The sequence below is a fragment of the Numenius arquata genome, chromosome 7, assembly GCF_964106895.1.
Source record: "Numenius arquata chromosome 7, bNumArq3.hap1.1, whole genome shotgun sequence".
Classification (NCBI taxonomy): domain Eukaryota; kingdom Metazoa; phylum Chordata; class Aves; order Charadriiformes; family Scolopacidae; genus Numenius; species Numenius arquata.
Window position 1 is genome coordinate 50037611 of NC_133582.1, and position 20815 is coordinate 50058425.

General features: G+C 41.2%; 1 protein-coding gene across 3 annotated transcripts in view; it reads left to right on the forward strand.

Annotated features, from left to right (window-relative positions):
* The window catches only part of SATB1 (SATB homeobox 1), a 76197-nt gene extending 72190 nt beyond the window's left edge, over positions 1 to 4007 (forward strand). Inside the window, exons 11-12 of one of the 3 annotated variants that reach the window (XM_074150365.1) lie at positions 1639 to 1643; positions 2322 to 4001. In XM_074150365.1, coding sequence (XP_074006466.1) covers positions 1639 to 1643; positions 2322 to 2774 — 458 coding nt within the window. In that variant the 3' untranslated portion in view covers positions 2775 to 4001. Of the gene's footprint in view, positions 1 to 1638; positions 1644 to 2288 lie in introns of all 3 variants that reach the window. The other 2 variants (XM_074150364.1, XM_074150363.1) reach the window with 2 other exon arrangements.
* The last annotated feature ends 16808 nt before the right edge of the window (positions 4008 to 20815 follow it).

The window sequence follows — 20815 nt, forward strand, 5'->3', positions numbered from 1 at the left end:
ATTTGTATTACCTATACAGCAAAATATTTACAAAGCTGGGAAGGATAGAGTTATCTCGCAGCCAGAAACAACACGAGTGTATATTAAAGATAAAGCAAACTGAATAAGACAATCCCTTAGGATATCAAGTACTAAAATAATTGTGAAAGCCTGGAAACTTGCTGTTTGATTTAGCAAAAAGAGAGAGAAAGATCTATATTAAGTAATAAAACAGTACTTGTTTGAAAATGTACATTGTTTTTAATAAAATCGCTTCTTAAGGGGATAAAAGGAGAAGCTTATGCACAGTATAAACATTCAACCACTATGCCACTTACTTAGATTTTCTTGCCTTGTTGATAAAAGTTGTGTGTTTGATCTCGCAAATATTATTCACATAAGCAGTTGCATTGTAATCTCTTAATATGACTTGTGAGAGTAAGGATTGGGAGATTGGGCCTGAATTTTGTCTCTGCTCTTCTACATGTTGTAGATGCATAAATATGTAGCTAAGACACAAGATTTCAAACTGTATATACAAAGCCTCCAGTCTTGTAAGAATTTAATGTGCTGGGAGTAGTCTTACATCTCTTTGGGATTGAAGCCTTGAATGGGACTGCTCACAGACCATAAAACATGAAAGGACGTGAATAGGGATGAGGCAAGAGCCCTAATTCCACTAGCGTTTGTGTCACATCGTACAATAAGAAGATCACTTAAAGCACTGGCGTCTAAACCAGGTGTTGAGACCTATGCGAAGTCTCCACAACCACGAGTGGCACTGCAAAGTGGATAGAATTATAATCCCTCCAATATTTATACAATCTGTGCAGTATTTTGTGCTTCTTAGGGTCTGCAAGTGAGCTGCAACTGGAAGCTTGGAAACTGCTCCTGACACACAAAAAAATTGTCGAGGGGAGACTCGCAAAGGGAAATTAAATGTAGTGATAGCAACTGCTTGTTTTGCTGCTGTTGTTTTTTAATAATAACTGGTGGTTTGTACCATCTGACAAGAAATTTGCTGATCCAAAATATCTTACTAACCAGTGCTTCCTGTGCTGTGAAGCAAAAGAATTGTCAACAAAAACAGTAGCTGATAAATTTACTTTTGATTTTAAACATGATCTTACAGCGTACTGTACTCGGTGGTGGATGAGAGAAACATTTCTGTCCCTAGGGCTCAGTGCCTCACCTTTTAAGAATGTTTCTGAATCCATACTTGCAAAACTTCATTTTAAGCTCTTGTTAATTATTTACATCATGATTTGCTTTATCTTATAATTCTGATGTGCATACTGGCTCATTTTTATTGCCTGAGTTTTTGGAATGCAGCATGTTCCCTTCTAATAATAATAGTGCAACTTATTTAGAGCTTTGCATCTTAGGGCTTTATAAATATTAACTAAATAATCCCCAGCATAAACACAGAAGCAGGTAAATATGTTTGTTCCCTGTTTATGCACTGGGGTACTTGAACCACAGGCAAGACAGACCCTCTCCGAGACCAAAGGCAAGAGAGGTCAGAGCCAGGAGGGGAAATACAGATTTTCTACCTCCAGATCTCTTTGTCCTTGCCGAGGCTGGGTTTGACAGCGTGACGTTAGGCAGTTCCAGCTAACGCATTCTGTCGTAACATTTGCAAGTTTGACGAGACTTCAGTGCACGCCAAGGTCAGATCAGCAGAGGGATATTTCCCCACGTAGCTAAAATGCCCTCCTCCTCCCAGTTCCCCCTAGTCCCTTAGTCCAGCTACCGCTAGAGATACGCAGCCCTTGTTTTCGGGCGGCAGCTGCTGCTGCTGGCAGAGCTCCTGTGCGTTTGCCCTCATCTGGCACTTTTCTCACTTTGCCCTTGCTACAGTTCTGGCTAAGCTGGTCAAGTTAATCCTATACTATGTCACCTACTTAGCATTTTGTCTTGTCTGCACTTGACTCACGGAGCATGTTCATTAAAATTTGTCAGCTAAACCCCACCGATGTCACGTCATCGGAGCTTTCAGTCAAACAAAGCCGGAGTGTTCCTTCCACCTCTCTGTCCATATCCCGCCGTCCCTTTATCCCTCTTCTCTGCTCACGCACATACAGACACACGCGAGCTATTCAGAGAGTTACTAACTCATATTTTATTTCTGGTTCAGCAATAATGTGCCTTTTTTTTTTCCTTTTTCCCTTCCCCCCTTTTTTGTTCTTTAAACTTACTAAGCCTCTGTTTATAGCTTTTCAATTCTCCCCCTCACCCCGATTTTCTCGGTAACACAAAATATGAGCAAGAATACATGTACAAAAAAAATGCTGTGCTTTGTCTTGCAGCAGCAGCAGCAGCAACAACAGCAACAACAACAGCAGCAACAGCAACAGCAACCAGGTCCCAGACTACCCCCAAGGCAACCGACAGTAGCATCACCAGCTGAATCTGAGGATGAAAATCGTCAGAAGCCCCGACCGCGAACAAAGATTTCTGTTGAAGCCCTAGGGATCCTACAGAGTTTCATACAAGATGTAGGCCTCTATCCAGATGAAGAAGCAATCCAGACTCTCTCCGCTCAGCTTGACCTGCCCAAGTACACCATTATCAAGTTCTTTCAGAACCAGCGGTACTATCTCAAGCACCACGGGAAGCTGAAGGACAATTCTGGATTGGAGGTGGATGTTGCAGAGTACAAGGAGGAAGAGTTGCTCAAGGATTTAGAAGACAGCATCCAAGACAAAAATGCAAACACGCTTTTTTCAGTTAAACTAGAAGAAGAGTTATCAGTAGAAGGGAACACAGAGATTAATGCTGAATTGAAAGACTGATCTAAAAGTATTATTTTCTTTCAACAGTGCCACTGGTATTTACTAATGAAATGAAAATTCCATCTTGCGTTCTGTCAAAAACCTTTATTATTCATTGTTTGGCCAATGAATCTTCCAAAACTTGCACAAAAGTTGAAAAAAGGATAATGCAGACTGCACTAAATGTTTTACTCTGTTTTACAAACTGCTTCGCAGCAACAGATGAAGCGTTGAGGATTGTTTGATATTAATTTGTGTTCACTGGATACACTGTGAGTGTACCCAATAAGCATGATACCAGTGATTTTGATTCTGGAGCCTTCAGACAAGCATTACAACTTTTGTGATTTACTGTTTTTCGTTTCTGTTTTGTTCTTGTTTTTTAATTATTACTGTAGCACTCCACACTTGATCTTTGGAAACTCACATTTATTTAAAAAAAATAAAATAAAAAGAGTTTGTTACTCTTGTTCTATTGTATGTTACAAAAGAACTATAGACTGTGGAATGCAGTTTAAAGATAACATATGCCAACAAATGCCTTGTATTATATGGCACTGCCGTAATTCAGATTTGTTTTCTTTTGGAAATAAAGGTCACTGTATTTTTTTTCCATTCTCATTGTTACATGGTTTTAAAGAAAATGAAAAAGAAAATGTGAAACACAATTTAGTCCTCATTATTTATTTGTAGATCCTGCAGCATCATGTTGTAATTAATTTTTTTGGAAGTTTCCGTTAAATGTAATATTGCTTCTCTTGTTATCATACTGATTTTTTTTTTCTATTTATAAATGTATTTTGATGGGCAGTAAAACAAAGTGTCTTAAAAGTTTTAAATAGAGAAAATGTGCTTTACACAGTTGCCTATAAAAAGTGCTCTATGTTATCCAAGCAATTCATACTATAAGCTTCACTCTTATTGTTGTATGCAATTTTTACTATCATGCAAATAAGCTTAGGTAAATAAAACTAATAGATCACCTTAGAAACTTATGCAATTAATGTGAAAATAATTGATGTTTGCAATGTGTCTTCCTTTGGTTTACAATCAATTTTAAAGCTACAGCTGTATAAATTTTCTGTATAAAGGTGTATTTCTTTTTTATGAGTTTATTGCTATGAAAACACCAGTTATTTTGTTACAGCTGGCTGTTTTTATAAGTGTATCACAATTTTCTTTATGCAGAAATGTTCTGACTAGGAGTGGTTATTGACTGTAACTACACAATTAAAATTGTTTGTATGGTATGATACGGCAGGGTTTGTCTGCGTATGTGTATATCTGGGAGGAATAACTTGTTCTCAGTGCACATTGTACCTTCTTGCCACCACTTTGAAAATGACATTTCAATTGTTCTCCTTTAAAATCACAGGCAAATTTTTTTAATGACCTTCTTAAAATTTGAATTTAGATAATATACTTCAAAAAGAAACACAGTTTGGTTATGAAAATCATAACCTGTCTTTTCTTGGTTTAAAAACTTGCCTGCCCAACAGAGATAGCAGGATATTATTGAGTCAAAAGGCTATCAGGCATAAACATATTTACAGTTCCTGGCAGTAATGCACTTATAATGGATACAGCTGGTTTTATTTTACACTAGAATTATGCTAACACTATTCCTTGCACTAATGTATAAACATTAAAAAAAACATTGATAGTCACAAAGTAAATAGGAAAGATGGGCTTTGCATGTAGCAGTCCCCTTCTAAGCAAGATTATTTTTAATGATCACTAATAAGGTTCTTGATAAAGCCATAACAATTGGTGAGCTCTGAATTTATGCAAGGCTCATGTCTAGGCTAGAGAGAAGTCTGCTGCTGAAAGTTATGGAGTATGCACCATTGTTCTCTTTTCCTGGGAGAGAAACAATTTACACCTGGTGCAATTCAGGATTTGAATTCATTGCAGCCTTTCTAAAATAACTGAAAGTTTGCAAAACTCAGGATCGGTTTCAAAGGCATCGATGACTCTTAGGCTGCAGCAAATTTCTCTTTGTAACTCCATTAAGTTCTTTAAGAAGATACATATTACGCAGAAAAGCAGGTTTTGATTCCGCAAGTTTAAAAGTCATCGCAGGTTCTGCAGCGCCCTTGGGGTTCCTTGAGCAGCTCCCAGCTGTGGCACCAGCTGTGCTCCCGGGACTGCGTTGGGGCTGCACCATGATTTGGGCTTGGATTCCAGTCCAGCTAAAAGAAAAGAGCCTTAGTACCACTCTGGGAGGGAAACAAGCCTTAGGAGGGACATGGATGTGCAATCTGGCATTGCAGTCCAAGGGAAGAACAGTCAATCTCTGCCCTCGCTTAAGGGACTTGTAGTAGCTATCATCTATTGATGGCCCAAAGCTGTGCTGGTTGCAGAAGGGTGAAACCTAAGCCGAATCCAGGGAAGCCACTGTGGTTACTGTTGGATTTCTTCGCTTATTTCAAACGGGATCATTGGCTTGTACAGCCACACAGCCGCTCAGAGCTGGAACAGAAGCCTGTTCACAGCCATGGGACAGGATGAAATGCAGCCCAGGCAGTGTGAGCTGATTTGATGTGCAGGACAATACCACAGGCACCTTGGGCTGGCTGAAGTGCCAAGTGACCATTACAATAGGGCTGCTTAAGAAAACAACCCAAACTTTTAAACTAATATGTGTGCATATGCAGTGTAGAAGGGAAAACGAAGCAAAGATTTTCCTGGAATACGTCTCTTCATGCTAAAAGCTAATACGTGCAGCACCCCTAATACCAGAAACAGGGCAAAAAGTCCAGCACCTTGTAAAAGCATAAGAGGAAATGTTTATAAAATTGTCTTTGCTTTTTTGAAGGCAATTTCCTTTTCTTTTATCCTTTTAAGTTTTATGGGTGCTGAAGTAGAGGCCACGTGTGCTTGCAGATGGTTATTATAGCTGTTTCTTTTCTATTATTTTCATTTTCCTTTCTTCTAGCCTAGCTGAGGTTATCTTTGAAGTAGTTCAACCTCTGTAGTCGCATATTACCTGCACAGAGGTTTGAATCAGTGCATTTTTGTGTCCCTGTGGGTGGGCTGCGAGTACAGTCTTTTAACTTGGCCTAAGTGACCAAAAGCCTTTTTTGTTAAATCCTTAGCAGCATTTTCAAAGGTGATATGGGTATTAAGGATCTCAACTTTATGTGGATGTGAGAGATACACTGTTAGGAGTTAAGGTACTACGAGCACATGCCACCTTGATTCATGGGCTGGCTAGACTACCTAGAAAATTACCTTATGTCCTTTCCTGTTCCCTTTTCTCATCATCTGGCATAATCCCGAAAACAAAAACAAAAAACAAACAAACAAACAAAAAAACCCTTTCCCTTTCTGCAAAGATTAAGAAATCAGGACTTCAGTAACGAAGAACACAAACTGAGACATCAAAACAGTATTAGTTGGGAAGTTGTTGGTAAAACCCACTGAGTATGACTTCACTGAGAGTGTATGAAATTAGTATTTCCTATATATTTCGGGAAGTACAGGGAAAGAACATTGCTTACTAGGAATAAAATTTAAGCTGCCAAGAAAGCCAAATGCCTAAAAAAGAGGGAATTGTGTTGGGTGGGGATGGCAGGACTTAAGTTTTTGCTATAAAACTGAAGTTAAGTATTCACCATGTTTTATGGTGTTTACCATAAAAAGTGAAGTATTTTTACTCCCTGCTGATTCCCATTAATCTATATTTAACTGACAAGATTTATGGGTATAGGCTGGAGTCACCAATGTGTGTTTTTCAAGGCTGAAAGAAAACCAAAGAGGCCCCAGATTCCAAGAAGTCCATGGCTTAGAGAGTCTCAAGCCCCAGTCACACATACAAAGGTTGCTTATCACTATGAAGACTCCCTGCCCTAAAATGCAGGATTTGGATTAGGATTTGTGTTTTGTATAGCTAATTTAAATTGGTCAGATGATGCAGAAAAAAATGTCCAGGTTTTAAAGTAAATTATTCTGCTTAATTTTCTCTTTAATTTGGGAAGGTGCAGCAAATGGAGAAAGAAGGGAAGGTTCCCCCAAACCAGTGATTTAGTTTCAGTGATTTACTGATTTGGTACTTTGGTTTTGTTCTGGGAAAGCACTGAAAATATTGCTAAATTCATTTGCCAAAGCAAATGCCCCTTATGTTAAGAGCAGTATAAATTAGATATCACAGAAGATCTACTTGAGCATCAAGTATTACGAGTCTGCTTAACTTATTGAACTTGTGCTTTGATGTCAGGTACGTTGCAGAGACAAAAGGCATTTCGATTTTTACATAATGATTTATATTGTGATTTGAATAACAGTCCCATAGCAAAGCAAGGATATAAATATACTCCCAGGCCCTTTTTTGCACACAGATGTAATTTTAGTTTGCTCTCCTCACAGTGCCTTGTGTCCACACAGTCTTTTACTACAACAAATGAGCTAATAATTCAAACTGCACTCCTCCTTGGAGCAGGAGTAGTGCTACCTGGCAGCGAGTTTGCTTTCAGGTTCATACGAGAGCCTTCCCGAGCACTCCGCCGCTGGCAGTGCTCCCACTATCCCATGCCGCATTGTCTCACACTGGCCCAGCCCGGGCATCCTTCCTGCTCTGGGTCATCTTGCCCAAATGTCACCTCTCCTGGTTACGTGCCAGCACTCTAGGTATATGTGCCACAATTTAATATGAGGCAGCAAGGACTGTATATATCTGATATCACCTACCCTTTATCACCACCATTCATGCAGTGAGCCCTGCAGACCTGCTAGCATAGGCCACTTGCATTGGAGAGTACCATCTGGAGGAAACCCCCCAGCAGGCAAGTAGTTTCTGAGCTGATGGCATAGAAGGAGGCAAGGGGACATGCATCCCAGAGGTGAGCAGGAAAAGGAAAGAGGAAGGTGCCAGAGAAAGATGGGCGCATCAGTAAAGTCACAATAGCTACCCTTGCATGGAGGAACTGGTTCCTTTTGATAGCCATGCTACAGCGATACCCAGAAATATTTCAAGGTACTGCCAAAACTCCATAGAAAATGTTCCTGATCTGAAATGTACAATGCGCTCCAACCATGGGATTTGCCTTGGCAGGCAATATCTAGGGTAACACAAAAGCCTCCTCAGCCATCTGTGGCAAAAGAGGTCCCTGAACAGTTTGTCCTCTGGTACTGTCCCTGTCTGTGGGACATGCAGGACTGTTTTCATCAGCTGCAGACTGGCAGCTATCACGGCAGATGTAGTTAGGACTTTTTCAGACTCTTTTCAGATTACTTGCTTACCCACACAATATGCTAATCACAGAATCACGGATCACGGAATCATGGAATTGTCAGAGTTGGAAGGGACCTCTAAAGCAACACCCAGGCTGTAAAACCTCTCATTTTCCTCCAGGATCACATCCAACCACAAGCAACACGTTTGCAGCCTCGAACCTACTTTTCTGAGCTGTCTCCTACAGCCCAGCTTCTCCTTCGACCAGATGATCCACAGGAGTTAAAAAAAAATCAAATGCGTTATATGGCCCAGATGTTTATCATAGTGCAAGAGAATAGAAAAAACATTAGCTCTGTGGGCACACAGAGCTCTAAAGTTTTGGGGAAAATAATTTGTCCAAGAGGCTTCAGAGACAGATTTCATATTAAGCTATAGTCACCTCAAAGCATCGGTCACAATGATTTGAAACTGTTAGGGCCAGAAAAATTCATGCAGAGTCCTACTAACTATGTAGGGGGGTTAGTCCCAGAACATAATTTAAAGCAAAGAGCGCTCTGTTTTTTTATTTGCATTACAAAATAAACAGCCTTTTCAGGATCAGCCTTACAGATGTTGTTGCCTTTTCACATCCCCATTAAAGCAGGATACCATCCTGATAACTAGCAGCGCTGCGTGCAGCTGTGTATCCCTTCTTGCCTCATCTCAAGGGGGCTCGCCCACATGTAACATGGCCCAAAATGGCTTAACTCTTCTTTACTCTGACATCATCAACCTAAACATGGCCCTTCATCTGCAGTCAATATTTTTACCTGGGGAAAGCAATTTAGAAAACAACTTACCTTAGACCAAACCACTTCAGGGAAAGGTAGACAAGGATGTCCTTTCAAAAGTGTAGGAAAAGTGATTCTTTATCATTATCAGCATGACAGCTTGGACTGGGAAATAAGTACAGGTGTTGTTGTTGGCTTGCCTTAGTAGGAAAAATGCAATATCCCAGCCTAATAATATCAACTGAGAGGCTGAAGGAGGCAGAAAAGGAGGAAAGGTGAGAAGAAATATCTACATAAAAACTTATTTGGGGCAGTCATGCCTAGAGATGACTGGAGAATTGCAAGACTAGTTTAAATTGAAGGAGATCTGAGTTAAACACCGGGAAAACTTATGTGAGGAGCGCTTGTGGTTCACAAACAAGATGTCCTGAAAAAATTCAGAAAGAATGAACGTTACAGAGTTTTTTCAGAGGAAAGATTAAATAGAAAAGGCTTGCAAAAAGGTAGTGGCAGATTGCTTCTTTAGCAAAAAACTGCAAAATCTGAAGCAGTGCATAGAAGATGAATACAGAAAGAAAATTCAAAATTTCTTGTAACACAACTAGAGGCAATGTTTGAAATATATCAGCCAGCAGGATTTCAAAAAGGGAGCAGTTTTCCATACATTTAACTGCAGAACTCACGGCTATACACACCCCTTCATACCTAAAGCACAAATGGCTTAAAAAATTTAAGTTCAAATTTTGTGAAAGCAAAGGGTTGATCTGACCTTCTTTTAAAGAGACCAAGGACTGCTTTCCATTCTGTAGTGCTGGACAACATGTGAAGATTACACTATACTGGTTTTTTTCTGTGACCCAGCGATGGTATTCGTGTCGACAATGTCCAGCATCTAGCCAGGGACATGGTTGCTTTGAGTCCTCCATAGTCACAAGTGAGACAAATTTGAATGGGCTGAAATTTGCACTGTGTTCTTGGTCAGGTTTGCGTGCTTTATTGCCTATCTTGTTCATATTCAGATTTTAAAACAATTGATGTAAATAATTTTATTGAGAAGTAGGTCACCTCATACTTACAAAACACTCCCTCGCATGCAGGCCAACTTAAAAATTTATACCCAAATAATTTTGGTCATTGCCATGGTACCAGTGCAGTCACTGTTCACAACTATGCTCTAACAGCAGCAAGAGTAAAAGTAAGTCTCCTTTGAACCCCATTCACCTACAAAACTCGGCCATTTTTTAACATGTGGTACCACCTTTCTTTCAGTCTCCCTTGTGCGCATCCCACTTTCATTCAGCTTCAGCTGACCTGTTCCTTTCTGTTCTTCAAAAGCCCACTGGAAAGGTTCACACCAGGGAAGGGTAAGTGAGGGCTTCTAGGACAATTGGGAAAAAAACCAGGCATATATATTTGGATCATCCCCGCAGGAGACTGCTCCCAAACTTTTTAGGGTGTGTTATGGGATGGCTGGGAGAAGAGTCACGGGAATGTACTGGTTTGATCCCAGGTCTCTTCCAGTTGTCACTGGGCTTTCTGCAATGCACTCTGGGGAGCCACGAGCAGAGGGACAGTCACTGCAGCTGGGGGTACCTCCCCAGGGTGCCGTGTAGCACATGAGCACAGCACCGCTTGCGAGCGCACTGTTGGACAAAAAAAGCACTGTGGGAAAGCAGATCAAAGCAATGTGATTGCATTTCACGTTTGATACAGCTCATTCCTGAAGCCAGGGTGAATAGCCTAATCCAATGTATCATTCCTGTGCAGGCAGACCCTCGGGCTGGCATCGTGTCCCGTGGAGCACTGCTCCAGCGTGCAGCATCTGCCACCGTCTGCCCTAGGGCTTGGCTTCAGACTGCCCTCCTCCTTTCCACCTCCTTTTGGGAGATGCTTTGCACAAACTTTGAAGGCCAAAACTCAGGCTCTTTCAGACCCTTCAGGGCATTTATTCCCCTGCCACTTCCTGCACTACTTGATCTCTGATCCACACTCCTGACCTTTAAATATTCAAAGGGGCAGACGGTGATTTCCAGTGATTTAGCTTCAATTTTGCATGCTCTTATTTGTGTAAATACAATCTATCTGCTTACCCATTGTCTCCCCTGTTTAATCAATACGTCAGCTGTTGATCACAGCTACTGCCAGACAGCTAGTAGATGGGACAATTATTCTCACAAGGACTTTTAAGTCCAGACTTTTAACCCACTGGGTCCAGCACGGAGCAGCTGCAAGAGCTCTGAGTAGCAGCTGCCCCTTTCCTACTGCAGCTGCTGAGCTGCTCTCCTGATGGCCTCTGGCTACTTTGCTAGGGCAAGAGAAAAAACTACTTTCTTTCTAGATATCATAATATAAAGGCTTAACTCACTGCTGCTGCAGGAAAGGAGGTGAAATGCTACAGCCAGCTCCCACCCAGTGGGGTCATGATGTAGAGTAGCCTGAGGCAGCTATACCTTGCACCCAGCCAGCAAATGAGTAAGAAGCACAAGACACAACAGGAAGGCTTTCTGCCTGTCAGCTTTCACACCTCAGCTTGTTGTTAAAGAGGCATTGGGACAGATATTCCTACAACCTAAAGATACCTGGAGCAGTTATCAGGCTCAGGATCCTTCAGCTCCTGGCTCCACACTATCCGCTGAGCAAGGGTCCATGGAAGGTTGATTCAAACCTGCTTCCTGAAATTCACTGGCTGCCTTGGGGCATGGCTTCACCAAACCTGTTGGAATAGCATCAAGAAGAAAAACAAAGCAGCAAACGTGCCATATGTCATAAACGGTTATTCTACTGAGGAGGATCAAGCAATATGATACCAAACTTGACCCTTTCCAAGACATACTGAGGGCCACTGGACTGTACTTCTTCACCTCACTTCCCAAGGATAAGATTGTGTTTGGGCAAAAAAAGTGTGTGGCCAACACATTGGCTTAGCCGCCTAAGCCCTCAGTTCTGCTGTGGTCTCACAGAGGTCACGGGCCACCAAGCAAGACTTGAAACAGTCTTTGTGTTGCTCTGACTTATGGTAGGAATTGGCCGTATTTTCACCTGGCACTGAGACTGGGCCTAAACAAATTTGATTTAAGGCCCTGCCACCCCACACCTCTTTGGTTTTGCTGCAAGCACTGCTCATCAGTATCAAACCATCGGTATCGCCACAGTTTAGGGTTATGAAGCTATAGCTGCGAAGTGTTCCTGCTGCTAGTAAGAAGTTTTTTGCAACACGCAAGATGAGCAGCTGTAATTGCAATTTTCTGTCTGGCCATGTGGTCTTTTATCCACTGCTTCAGCACTGGGGTCTGGCAGGTAGAGTTGGAGGAGCATTCCTGGCATCAAGGAAATTCCCTCCTTCTGTTAATTTCTCCTTCCTGGGCTCTGCTGGAACCTGACTCATGTGATTCCTTAAGGGAAAGTAAGACTCCAAGTGAATTCGTATCTGCACCTCCAGTCCTCTCACAACACCTGAATGTGAGCTATAGGGCTGGCTATAGGGGCAGGAAATTGTTTCAGGGGATTTGTGCTAACTTCTCCCAAATGTTCACATCCAGCTGTGTAACCTGCAGGTATATCAAGGCACCTTGCTGCCCCGTGGAGGGTTCCCTTCCAGTGGGCAGATGAGAGGGTCCTTCAGCACAGCCTAATGATCCGATCCCCTGGGGCTGTATAACAGCATGTTAAAGGCCCACCAGCGGAGGTGCAGTAGGAGAACAGCATCAGAGACAAGTGAGGAACAGCGGAGGGGAGAAGACGTGAATGGAAAGAATTGCTACTGAAAAAATGGAAGAAATTATAAAGAGAGGAGGGGAAAATGAAACAAAAGGCAAATAGATGACTGAATTATACACTGACGGCAGTAAAAGGTCCCATACCCCCATCAATATGCATTTTATTTCAGTATTTCCTCCCATGTCTCACAAAGATTTGCCAGTTTTTCACTCAACTGGTAGAAACCAAATAGAAGCTATTTCCTCCCCTGTGAAGGGAGTGTTTTAAACTTTGATGGACTTGGATTCTTCTAAGTTCTTTTTTATTATTATTCTTTCTTTTGGTCTCATAAGCATGATGTTTATTTCATCCATGCACGGGAAGAGGGGGAGGAATGGGTAGGCTTGACTTGTGCTAACTGTTGGCAACAGTTTTTTAATTTTTTGCAACATGCACCCAAGTATCATGAGACTAAGTAAAATATAAATAAATATGCTCTTTGGAAACCACATACATCTTTATGGCCTACAATACCTTCAAATCATGGAAAAACACATGTTTGTTTGTTTGTTTGTTTAAAAAAGATTTTGGTGGCAATGCTACCTCCCATCGCTGTAAACAAGGTCAGGAGGCCAAAATTAGTCTGTCCTATTTTGCACAAAATAGTCAACAACTTAAGATGTTTTTGCAATAATCAGAAAATTATTGACCGGTGTCAACACCCCCTTTCTGATAAACTGTTGAAATGTTAATATTCTTGGCAAAATTGTTTTTGCTCTAATTACTGTATCCATCTGCTCTATAAGATTGATTATACTGTGAGAATGTTTGTTCTCTTGTCTCTTGCAATGATGGGCCTCTCCTTGGCGCAGAAATAGTCCTGCCTCATCTTTACACAGAGACGAACGTGCAACAGAAATCAAACCAACACGCAGCCCCAGTAAAGCCGAACAAAAGTTCCTTGAAGGAGTTAATACAATAGACATTAACTGCCTCTTGGATGGACCGTCCCTTGGAAAACTATTGCCCTGGCCCAAATGAAAACAGCTGGCCTTCATCCAGCACAGGATACCCATGACCACGAAGGCCACCAAAAACCTGGAAGCCCACAAATGCTGGCATATCAGCAGTGTTAATGATTCAGATGAGAAGTTTGGATACTTGGCGATGCCCGGCGCTCTCTGCACCAGCTCCTTGGCAATGAGCAGCAAGTTGTCTGAGGAGCAGAGCATTTCTTGTCCTACCTTCCATCAGCACCTGCAAAGCTAATGTTACCTGGATTGGACTGGTTATTTTTGGAGCCAACATATAATATATGTGCTATCTGTGGCACGTGCCAAAAAAAGACTTGGTATAAAGTGGTCTGGTATTAATCATTATTAACATTGATTAAAACAAAACAAAACACAGCAAAAACCCCATACATTTTCTTATGCAAAAAACCCATTCCAACAATCAGCAAAAAAAGAATTGTTTTATTAGAAGAATGTTATTTTCCCATGGCAAGTCTGGGAGAAATTCAAAATTGCATTTCATTTTGAACTGATATTTCTAAATACACGCACAAAAAGGTCATGCAAACTCAAAAAAAATATAATTTTCTTTGAGCATTCTTGCACAGCAGCTGAACTTTTTCATTGGAAAATGGTGTTTTTCTCGCACATGCAAAATCAAATTCGGCAAAAGCATTTATCTCAGAAATACAATTTTCAGGAAAAAAAAAAAAAGCAGGTATTCTTTTCCAGATACTGAACTGTGTAGTTGTGTCTAAAGCATTCAAAAGCCACTGAGAGTCAGGCTGAGATTGCTTTCTGGTTTTTCATTCTAAAAAAGATTTAAGGTCTTTGTAAAAATCTTCCAAATTCTTGACTCCATAGGGTGCACTCAATGCATATGCTTATCCTTGCAGAAATAAGCTTAAAGGGTAGAAACTTCCACAAAGGAAGAAGGACTTTGTAGATGTTGAAGGGATGGCTTTTTCACAGTTTTAAATTTGTAACATATGAGTACATACAACTTTTCCTGAACTGGAATGAAGCCTGAAGAGTATCTGCTGGATATTCATTCGTACCTTTGTGTCAACCCTTGATTTGTGCCAGCAGGGTATATTACATTGTACTTAGGCTAAAACAGGCTGTTTCCAGTGCCTCAGCTAATGTACCATGCAGGAACACTTTCAGAAGAGTTTAGGAAAGAAGGGGGAGAAGACTAACAAAAATATTGTTACTAGATTTATTGGAGTTAGTGTGGGAGAGTGAGGTTTTTAAGAGAAATTCCTCCTCAGAAAAAGATTTTGTATGCCTGTTTGCTTAGTGTGCTATTACACTACTTAGCAATTATTTTTTTTTGCACCTGAGAAAAGTTTCGGTGGGGAGAGGGTAACTGCAGTCACAGCAGTGACAGCATAAAACCTCTCTCGTCTTCTTCTGGGCTCTACCTTCTTCTGCTGCTTCTTGCAGCAGTTCCCAACCTTAAGAAGACCCAGCACAACGTCATGTCGCTGCTACTGTTGCCCAGTGCAAGAGAAATGCAGGAGGACGTTCTATAGGAGGAATGTAGCAGAAGTTTCTCCAGTCTTCTTGCTTCAAGCACCCAAGACATTCATTCTGCCAGCGCTCCCACAAGGCCCTTGTGTCTTTGTGTCTGGTGACCACCATTAAAAGGACTTTCCAACTGGAAAAGACAGGTTTTTGCTATTGCCAAAGCCAGGGAGTGACAAGATCCCTTTCAAAATGAGCAAAGTTGTAGTTAGGTAACTGGGAGATGTAAGCCCAGGGTAACTTCTGCTGAAATCAGTAGGAATTTTCAATCAGATTTTGAGCTGACAACTATTTCAATTTTTCAAAATCTTTTTCAAGCTGTTTTTCATTTGGTTAGTCATACCAACCCTCAAAACCAGATAGGATCCTAGCAAACATCACGGGAAATCCATCACAGAAAGAAAGCATCAGCATAAAGATCTCCAAATGTCAGAAAAGAGAAGGATTGAAAATTACGATCTTTACCTAGAACAAATACAAGTACTTCAAAAAAGGACACTGACAACAGTGAAGACCCCACGCTCCACAAAGAGCCACTGGGAAATCCAGAACTCCAAAGGGAAATTAGGGTTTCTCTAAACATTAACTACTGTGGTTACTCTTTGTGCAGGGACCTGAGCACTTACTCGTTGTCCCTTGCACAAAATACGTGGAGAACTGCAGCGACTGAATTAGGCTTGATAATTTCCTGCCTGCCTGCAGACTCAGATTGACATCCTGACGGTGTCCTACACTGGAGGACTATTTTAAAAACTGCCTTTACAGGCACACTGGATGCAACGCAGTTTTATTTTTAAATGAAATCTTTGATTATGGAGAACAATCCCATGGCTAGGGATACATGCTACAGAACCACAGAGTCTGTGGGGGACCATGCTTATCGCTGCAAAATCGCCTTCTCAACTGTTCAGCATTGCTGCCGTGTCATGTTACAGTAATAACTGCAGATGAAGAGCTTTTAATTCATTGATAAAAGCAGAAGGCTGGAGTAGCTGGCTAGCTGTAATGAAGCTTATTATTCTGCAGCTAATTTGCCGATTATATTAGAGTTTTATTTCTGAGCACTTGTACTAGAAGACAGCATTATCAACACAACATCTAAACATAGAAGGTCCTGGGAAGAATGTTAATGAGCTATCACCTACCTCTGCAAAGGTCCCCATTATTAATAGTTGAGTATCCTAACTATAGATCAAAAACTCTCCCTGAAGAGGGTGCAACCTGTGTAAAACATGATTACTCATTTTGAACATAACCAGAAAGTAATGGTTAAGTCATGTCTCATTTAAAATATTGTGGTTTCTTTAATGGTGGTAAGTAGACGAGGGCTCAGATGAAGTACCCCAGTCCAGCAGTGGGATTTCCACACACCCCCAGCAGCCCGAGCCATGGGCTGAAGCCTGATCCTGAGAGAAAAACTGCACTCTGCTGCTCCCCATCCTCTGCCTTCTTTAACACTCCCGCTTCCTTATTTCACCCTCCAGAGACCAGGAGCCCCTGAAGACTCCTGAAACACAGGATCTGCTCCTTCCTTCTACCCCTACCACTGAGATCCCCCAAAAGCCTGAAAGAGGATACTGGCACATCTGTTTCTGTGCCAGGGAGTAAAAGCAGTGCCACAATAGACACATGGGTAGAGAGGAATCAAGGATATGACATCTGGATACCCACACATCACTAAGGGATCCAAGTGGACCTTCAATCAAGCACATACCCTGGCATCTTCCTGGAAATATTGAGAATGGTTTTTGTTTCCTGAAAATCCTTCAAAATTTCATTGGGAAAAAGAATTCTTCATGTCCTCCTGCTTTGCTCTTGCCAGTGTCCTGCCATCTCCATACACAGGTCCAGGTCCTTCTGAGTGCTCATGAAAACATCACACTAAACAGTGTATCCTTGGACTCTCTTGCAGGACAAAACATCTCCACTGAGCTTCCTTGTGCCTTAGGAGTGAGGAAGAGCAAGAATTGCTTTAGTTTGGAAATTTCATAAATATGTCTACTTATTGCTAAGCTTATGAGAAACTCATGCATTGAGTTAGTCTTTGGCAGGTTCAATCTACACCAGAGAACAGCAGAGATTGCTGTAGGATATGCTTTGGTTTTGTATGTAACAACACTATAGTGAACTATAGTTCAGAGAGGTTATTTATCCTAATCCACAGAAACCCATAATTGCTTTGCAAGCTCACTGCCTTTCTGAGGGAATTACAAGCCTGAGAGTTTCAATCCTGTGTTTTGTCCAGCCAGTATTCTTCTACTAAGAACAAAAAAAAAAAAAAGAAAAAAAAAGAGAAAACGCAACAAACCTCTTGTTTTCCTTAAAATGTGATACAAAGTACTCAGCAGCAGGCACAGCAGGTACAGTCTGTTTCTCTTTCCTATTCATTAAAATATTGCTGTCGAAAAACTTGCTTTCATTGCCTAGTGGCAGTGTGCTTTGGTTGTTAAAATCAGTTTAAAACTGCAGTTCATGACTGATTTGTAAAAGCACTAATTGCTGGAGATATTAATGTCAAACTGATATAGCTGACATCAGATAAATGTCTGCTGTCCCCAGAAACAGAGCTGTGGCAGGCTGAGGGGTGAGTGTGCTTATCCCATGGGCTTCCCAGCCCACCAGCTAGCCCAGAGGGTCTCTGGACAGGGGTGGCATGGCTACAGGGACTGGCTGCCAGGAGGGTCCAAAGCCAGTCTTGCCCTGCTCTTTGGGCAGTCTCCCAGCTGGCCTTTGCCATGCTAGGGGCCACCTGAAGCCAGGAGCAAGAGTAAACAGAGCTTCCAGCCTAGGCACCTCAGCCATGAGATTTACTTTAATCTGACCCTTGCTTTTTTCCAAAAAGGGACATTTGGGGGTCAGTTCCACTCTAAACTGTGCTGTCTGTTCTCTAGCACATGCTGATTAGCCATGAAACACCGAGCTGCCAAGCGCAGCAGGCACACTGCATGCCAAGCAGATTTCCAGGGCAATGCCTGAGCCGCATCGGCCCCAATCCCACGTCAGGGTGCAGAATTCCCATATCCCAGGACAGGACAGTGCCTGCATGCCCACAGCGGGGGGAGGCTTACCTCTGCGGGAGGTGGGGGGCTAACATGCGGGACCCACAGCCTTTGCAGAAGGGACAGAAATGGCCTGTAAAACAGCCAAGGAGATGGACAGTGATGGCAAATTCCCCTCCCTGAACAAATGTCAATGCACCAGCACGACCTCCTCTGCATATAGGATATTTTGTCTATTAAAGACCAATCCACACAGCCACAGGCAATCTAGACTCCTTAGGGAAACAGAAGGTTGCCTACTTAGACTTATTAGGATGGTAAATGGCTGAGCAGCTGGATGAACAGGCAAAAATAAACTACCTGATATTCTTCCAAGTGCTATACAGAAACCATCCCCATTTCTCTTCAGTCCTCTTAGCTTTGCAAGGCCAAAGGGATTTAGATGCTTAACATTCAGGACTTAAAAATCCAAATCATCAAAATGTAAACAGGCAGCTTTGAAAAATCTGTGTCTTGATAGTCACAGTCCCATGATTTTCCATTAGACTTTCAAAAACAGAGGTGCTAGGGTCTGGCAAGGTCAAGTGGAATCGCCAAGACATTTTGAAGAAGGTCACATTCACAGTGACCTGGGAGGTAAACAGCAATAGACAATACAGGACTTGCCCCCAAAACCTGGTAAGAACCAGGCAGATCACAAATGCCTTCCTATCAAGATCTACTTCTGTAAGAAAATAAACCTCCACTGCTTAAATCACAGAAATCTGGACAAGACAGCTGTGGTTTGATACCTAATACCCTAACAGAATAATCACCATTGTGTCATGTGCCATTCACCCAACTGTGATAAAATTTTAAGGACTTATCCATATACAATAGGACCAGCTCACATTATTGTATAGTTAATTTTCCTGTGGTTTTTTTTCATCAAAATAATGTTTCAACAAAACACTTTTTCTGGTATTGACGGCTTTGTGTAGAGCTTCTCTCTAGAGCAGTTACAAATGTTTTGGAACAGAGCATTATGTATGAATAGTTGAAATAGTTTATTCTTGTAACTGTGCATTACCTTGAACTCATGTCCCACAAATGCCTTCTAAGCAGTGGAATCAACCACTATTGATTTCCTTTTCTATCATTTCAATGTGCTTTTTTTCCCTTTAAAGAAAGAAATTCTACCCAGTAGTATACACTGTAGTTTACTGTGCATCTTTATACTGGTAGGAAGCTGAGAAAGACCCTATTTGATTGTCAGTCCAGCTCTGATGTCTCTTATTTTGTGGTCTTTGAGCATGGAGGCCAACATTTTCCAACAGACTGTGTAATGTTAGGCATTTGAATCCATATCTATCCACGTAAGTAAAGTTAGCCCTCCTTTTCAGAGGACTCTCAGATCCCATCAGTGGGAGTTTTTATGGACAGAAGACTGAATAAGCATTGCAGGATTTAATTAGTACTATTACCCAAAGGAGTGCTTTAAAGATGGCTATATCAGAGGACGCTGATACAGTTCAGCAGATAACTGTTCTTTTTTTCTGTGTATAAGCTTTCAGTGATGCTTGAGAGGAGAATATTCTTCCTTAAAAATTAAGTTCAGCTATGCTCTGCTCAAAGTAGTATTTATTCAATTAACATGTCATGCATTAAGGATGTCAATATTCAAAAAAAAGAAGCATAGAAAACTAGATTCAGAGTAAAAAACCTGTCTCTTCAGAGCTATGCTTAAATGCTGACTTGGTAGAAGAACAATCAAGGACAGTTAAAAACACCTTTAGGAGTTACATGTAGCACAAACACACACAGCTTCTCAAAAGGAAAGGCATAGTGCACTTGTCCATGAGAGATCTCATCAGACATATCCTTGAAAAAGGAGGAAGTCTGAAGTCAAAAACCACCACAAAATTTACGACCATCTTCAGCTGGTGCTTCAGCTAGTGTAAATCAGTATAGCACTGCTTGTTGGGATGGAGTGATGCTGATTTATACAGGTTGTATTGGACTGCTGTGCAAATGTTCTTCTAATATACCTAAAGAAAAAAAAAAGTGAAAAAAAAAAGGAGGGGGGAAGGTTTCTAGATCTATAGCAGAAAATGTGCCAGGAATATATGTCTCCTATATGAACACATAGGTATTTTACTGCTTAACAGCCCCAAAATAAAAGTCCGAGATCTCAATTTAGAAAGTGCCACAATGACATTTTAAAATATTTGAGTAACAGAATTAAATTGCATGCATATATATTCCTGTAATGGCTTGGGGTATCTGTCTTCATACAACTAATGAGTTCAGTTGGACATTATGAACTCTGCTTCTACTCTTCATCTTGCTACATTCTTAGTTTTTACTGTATTATGTATTTACTTGTAGTGAGGCTATGAAGCCTGATGCCTGGATGTCTGTCTGTGAATAGCTCAGGTATTACATTGCTCATAAACTGAATAAAATAAATAACCTGAACAGATCAGCCCTAACAAATAGTAGGATGGCTCCAGCCCAGTTTTGTGTAGAATAAGGTTTGGCACAGTGGGTTTTCTTCTCTCAGAAAAAAAAGACAAAGACAAGACATGTAGAACAAGCATTTAAGAAGAATTTGTGTAATGATAAAGAACAAAAAAGGAACAGAATATGTGTCACTTCATGTTGAAGAAAAGAAATTTGAGCTTATAAAAGTTAAGAAGTGACAAAAGGGAATATTTTAGGGTCCCAAAAGGACACTGCTCAAAGTCCAAAGACCTGTCAGGAGAAATGCAAGACACACAGGAAAACAGCTGAATTAATTTTGCATTGAATCCAGTATTTCTTTTCCTGACCATAGTGAAGAGAGTAGTACTCAGGAAACGTTATGCAAAGTGTACAGCTTATTTATTTAGGAGAGTATTTC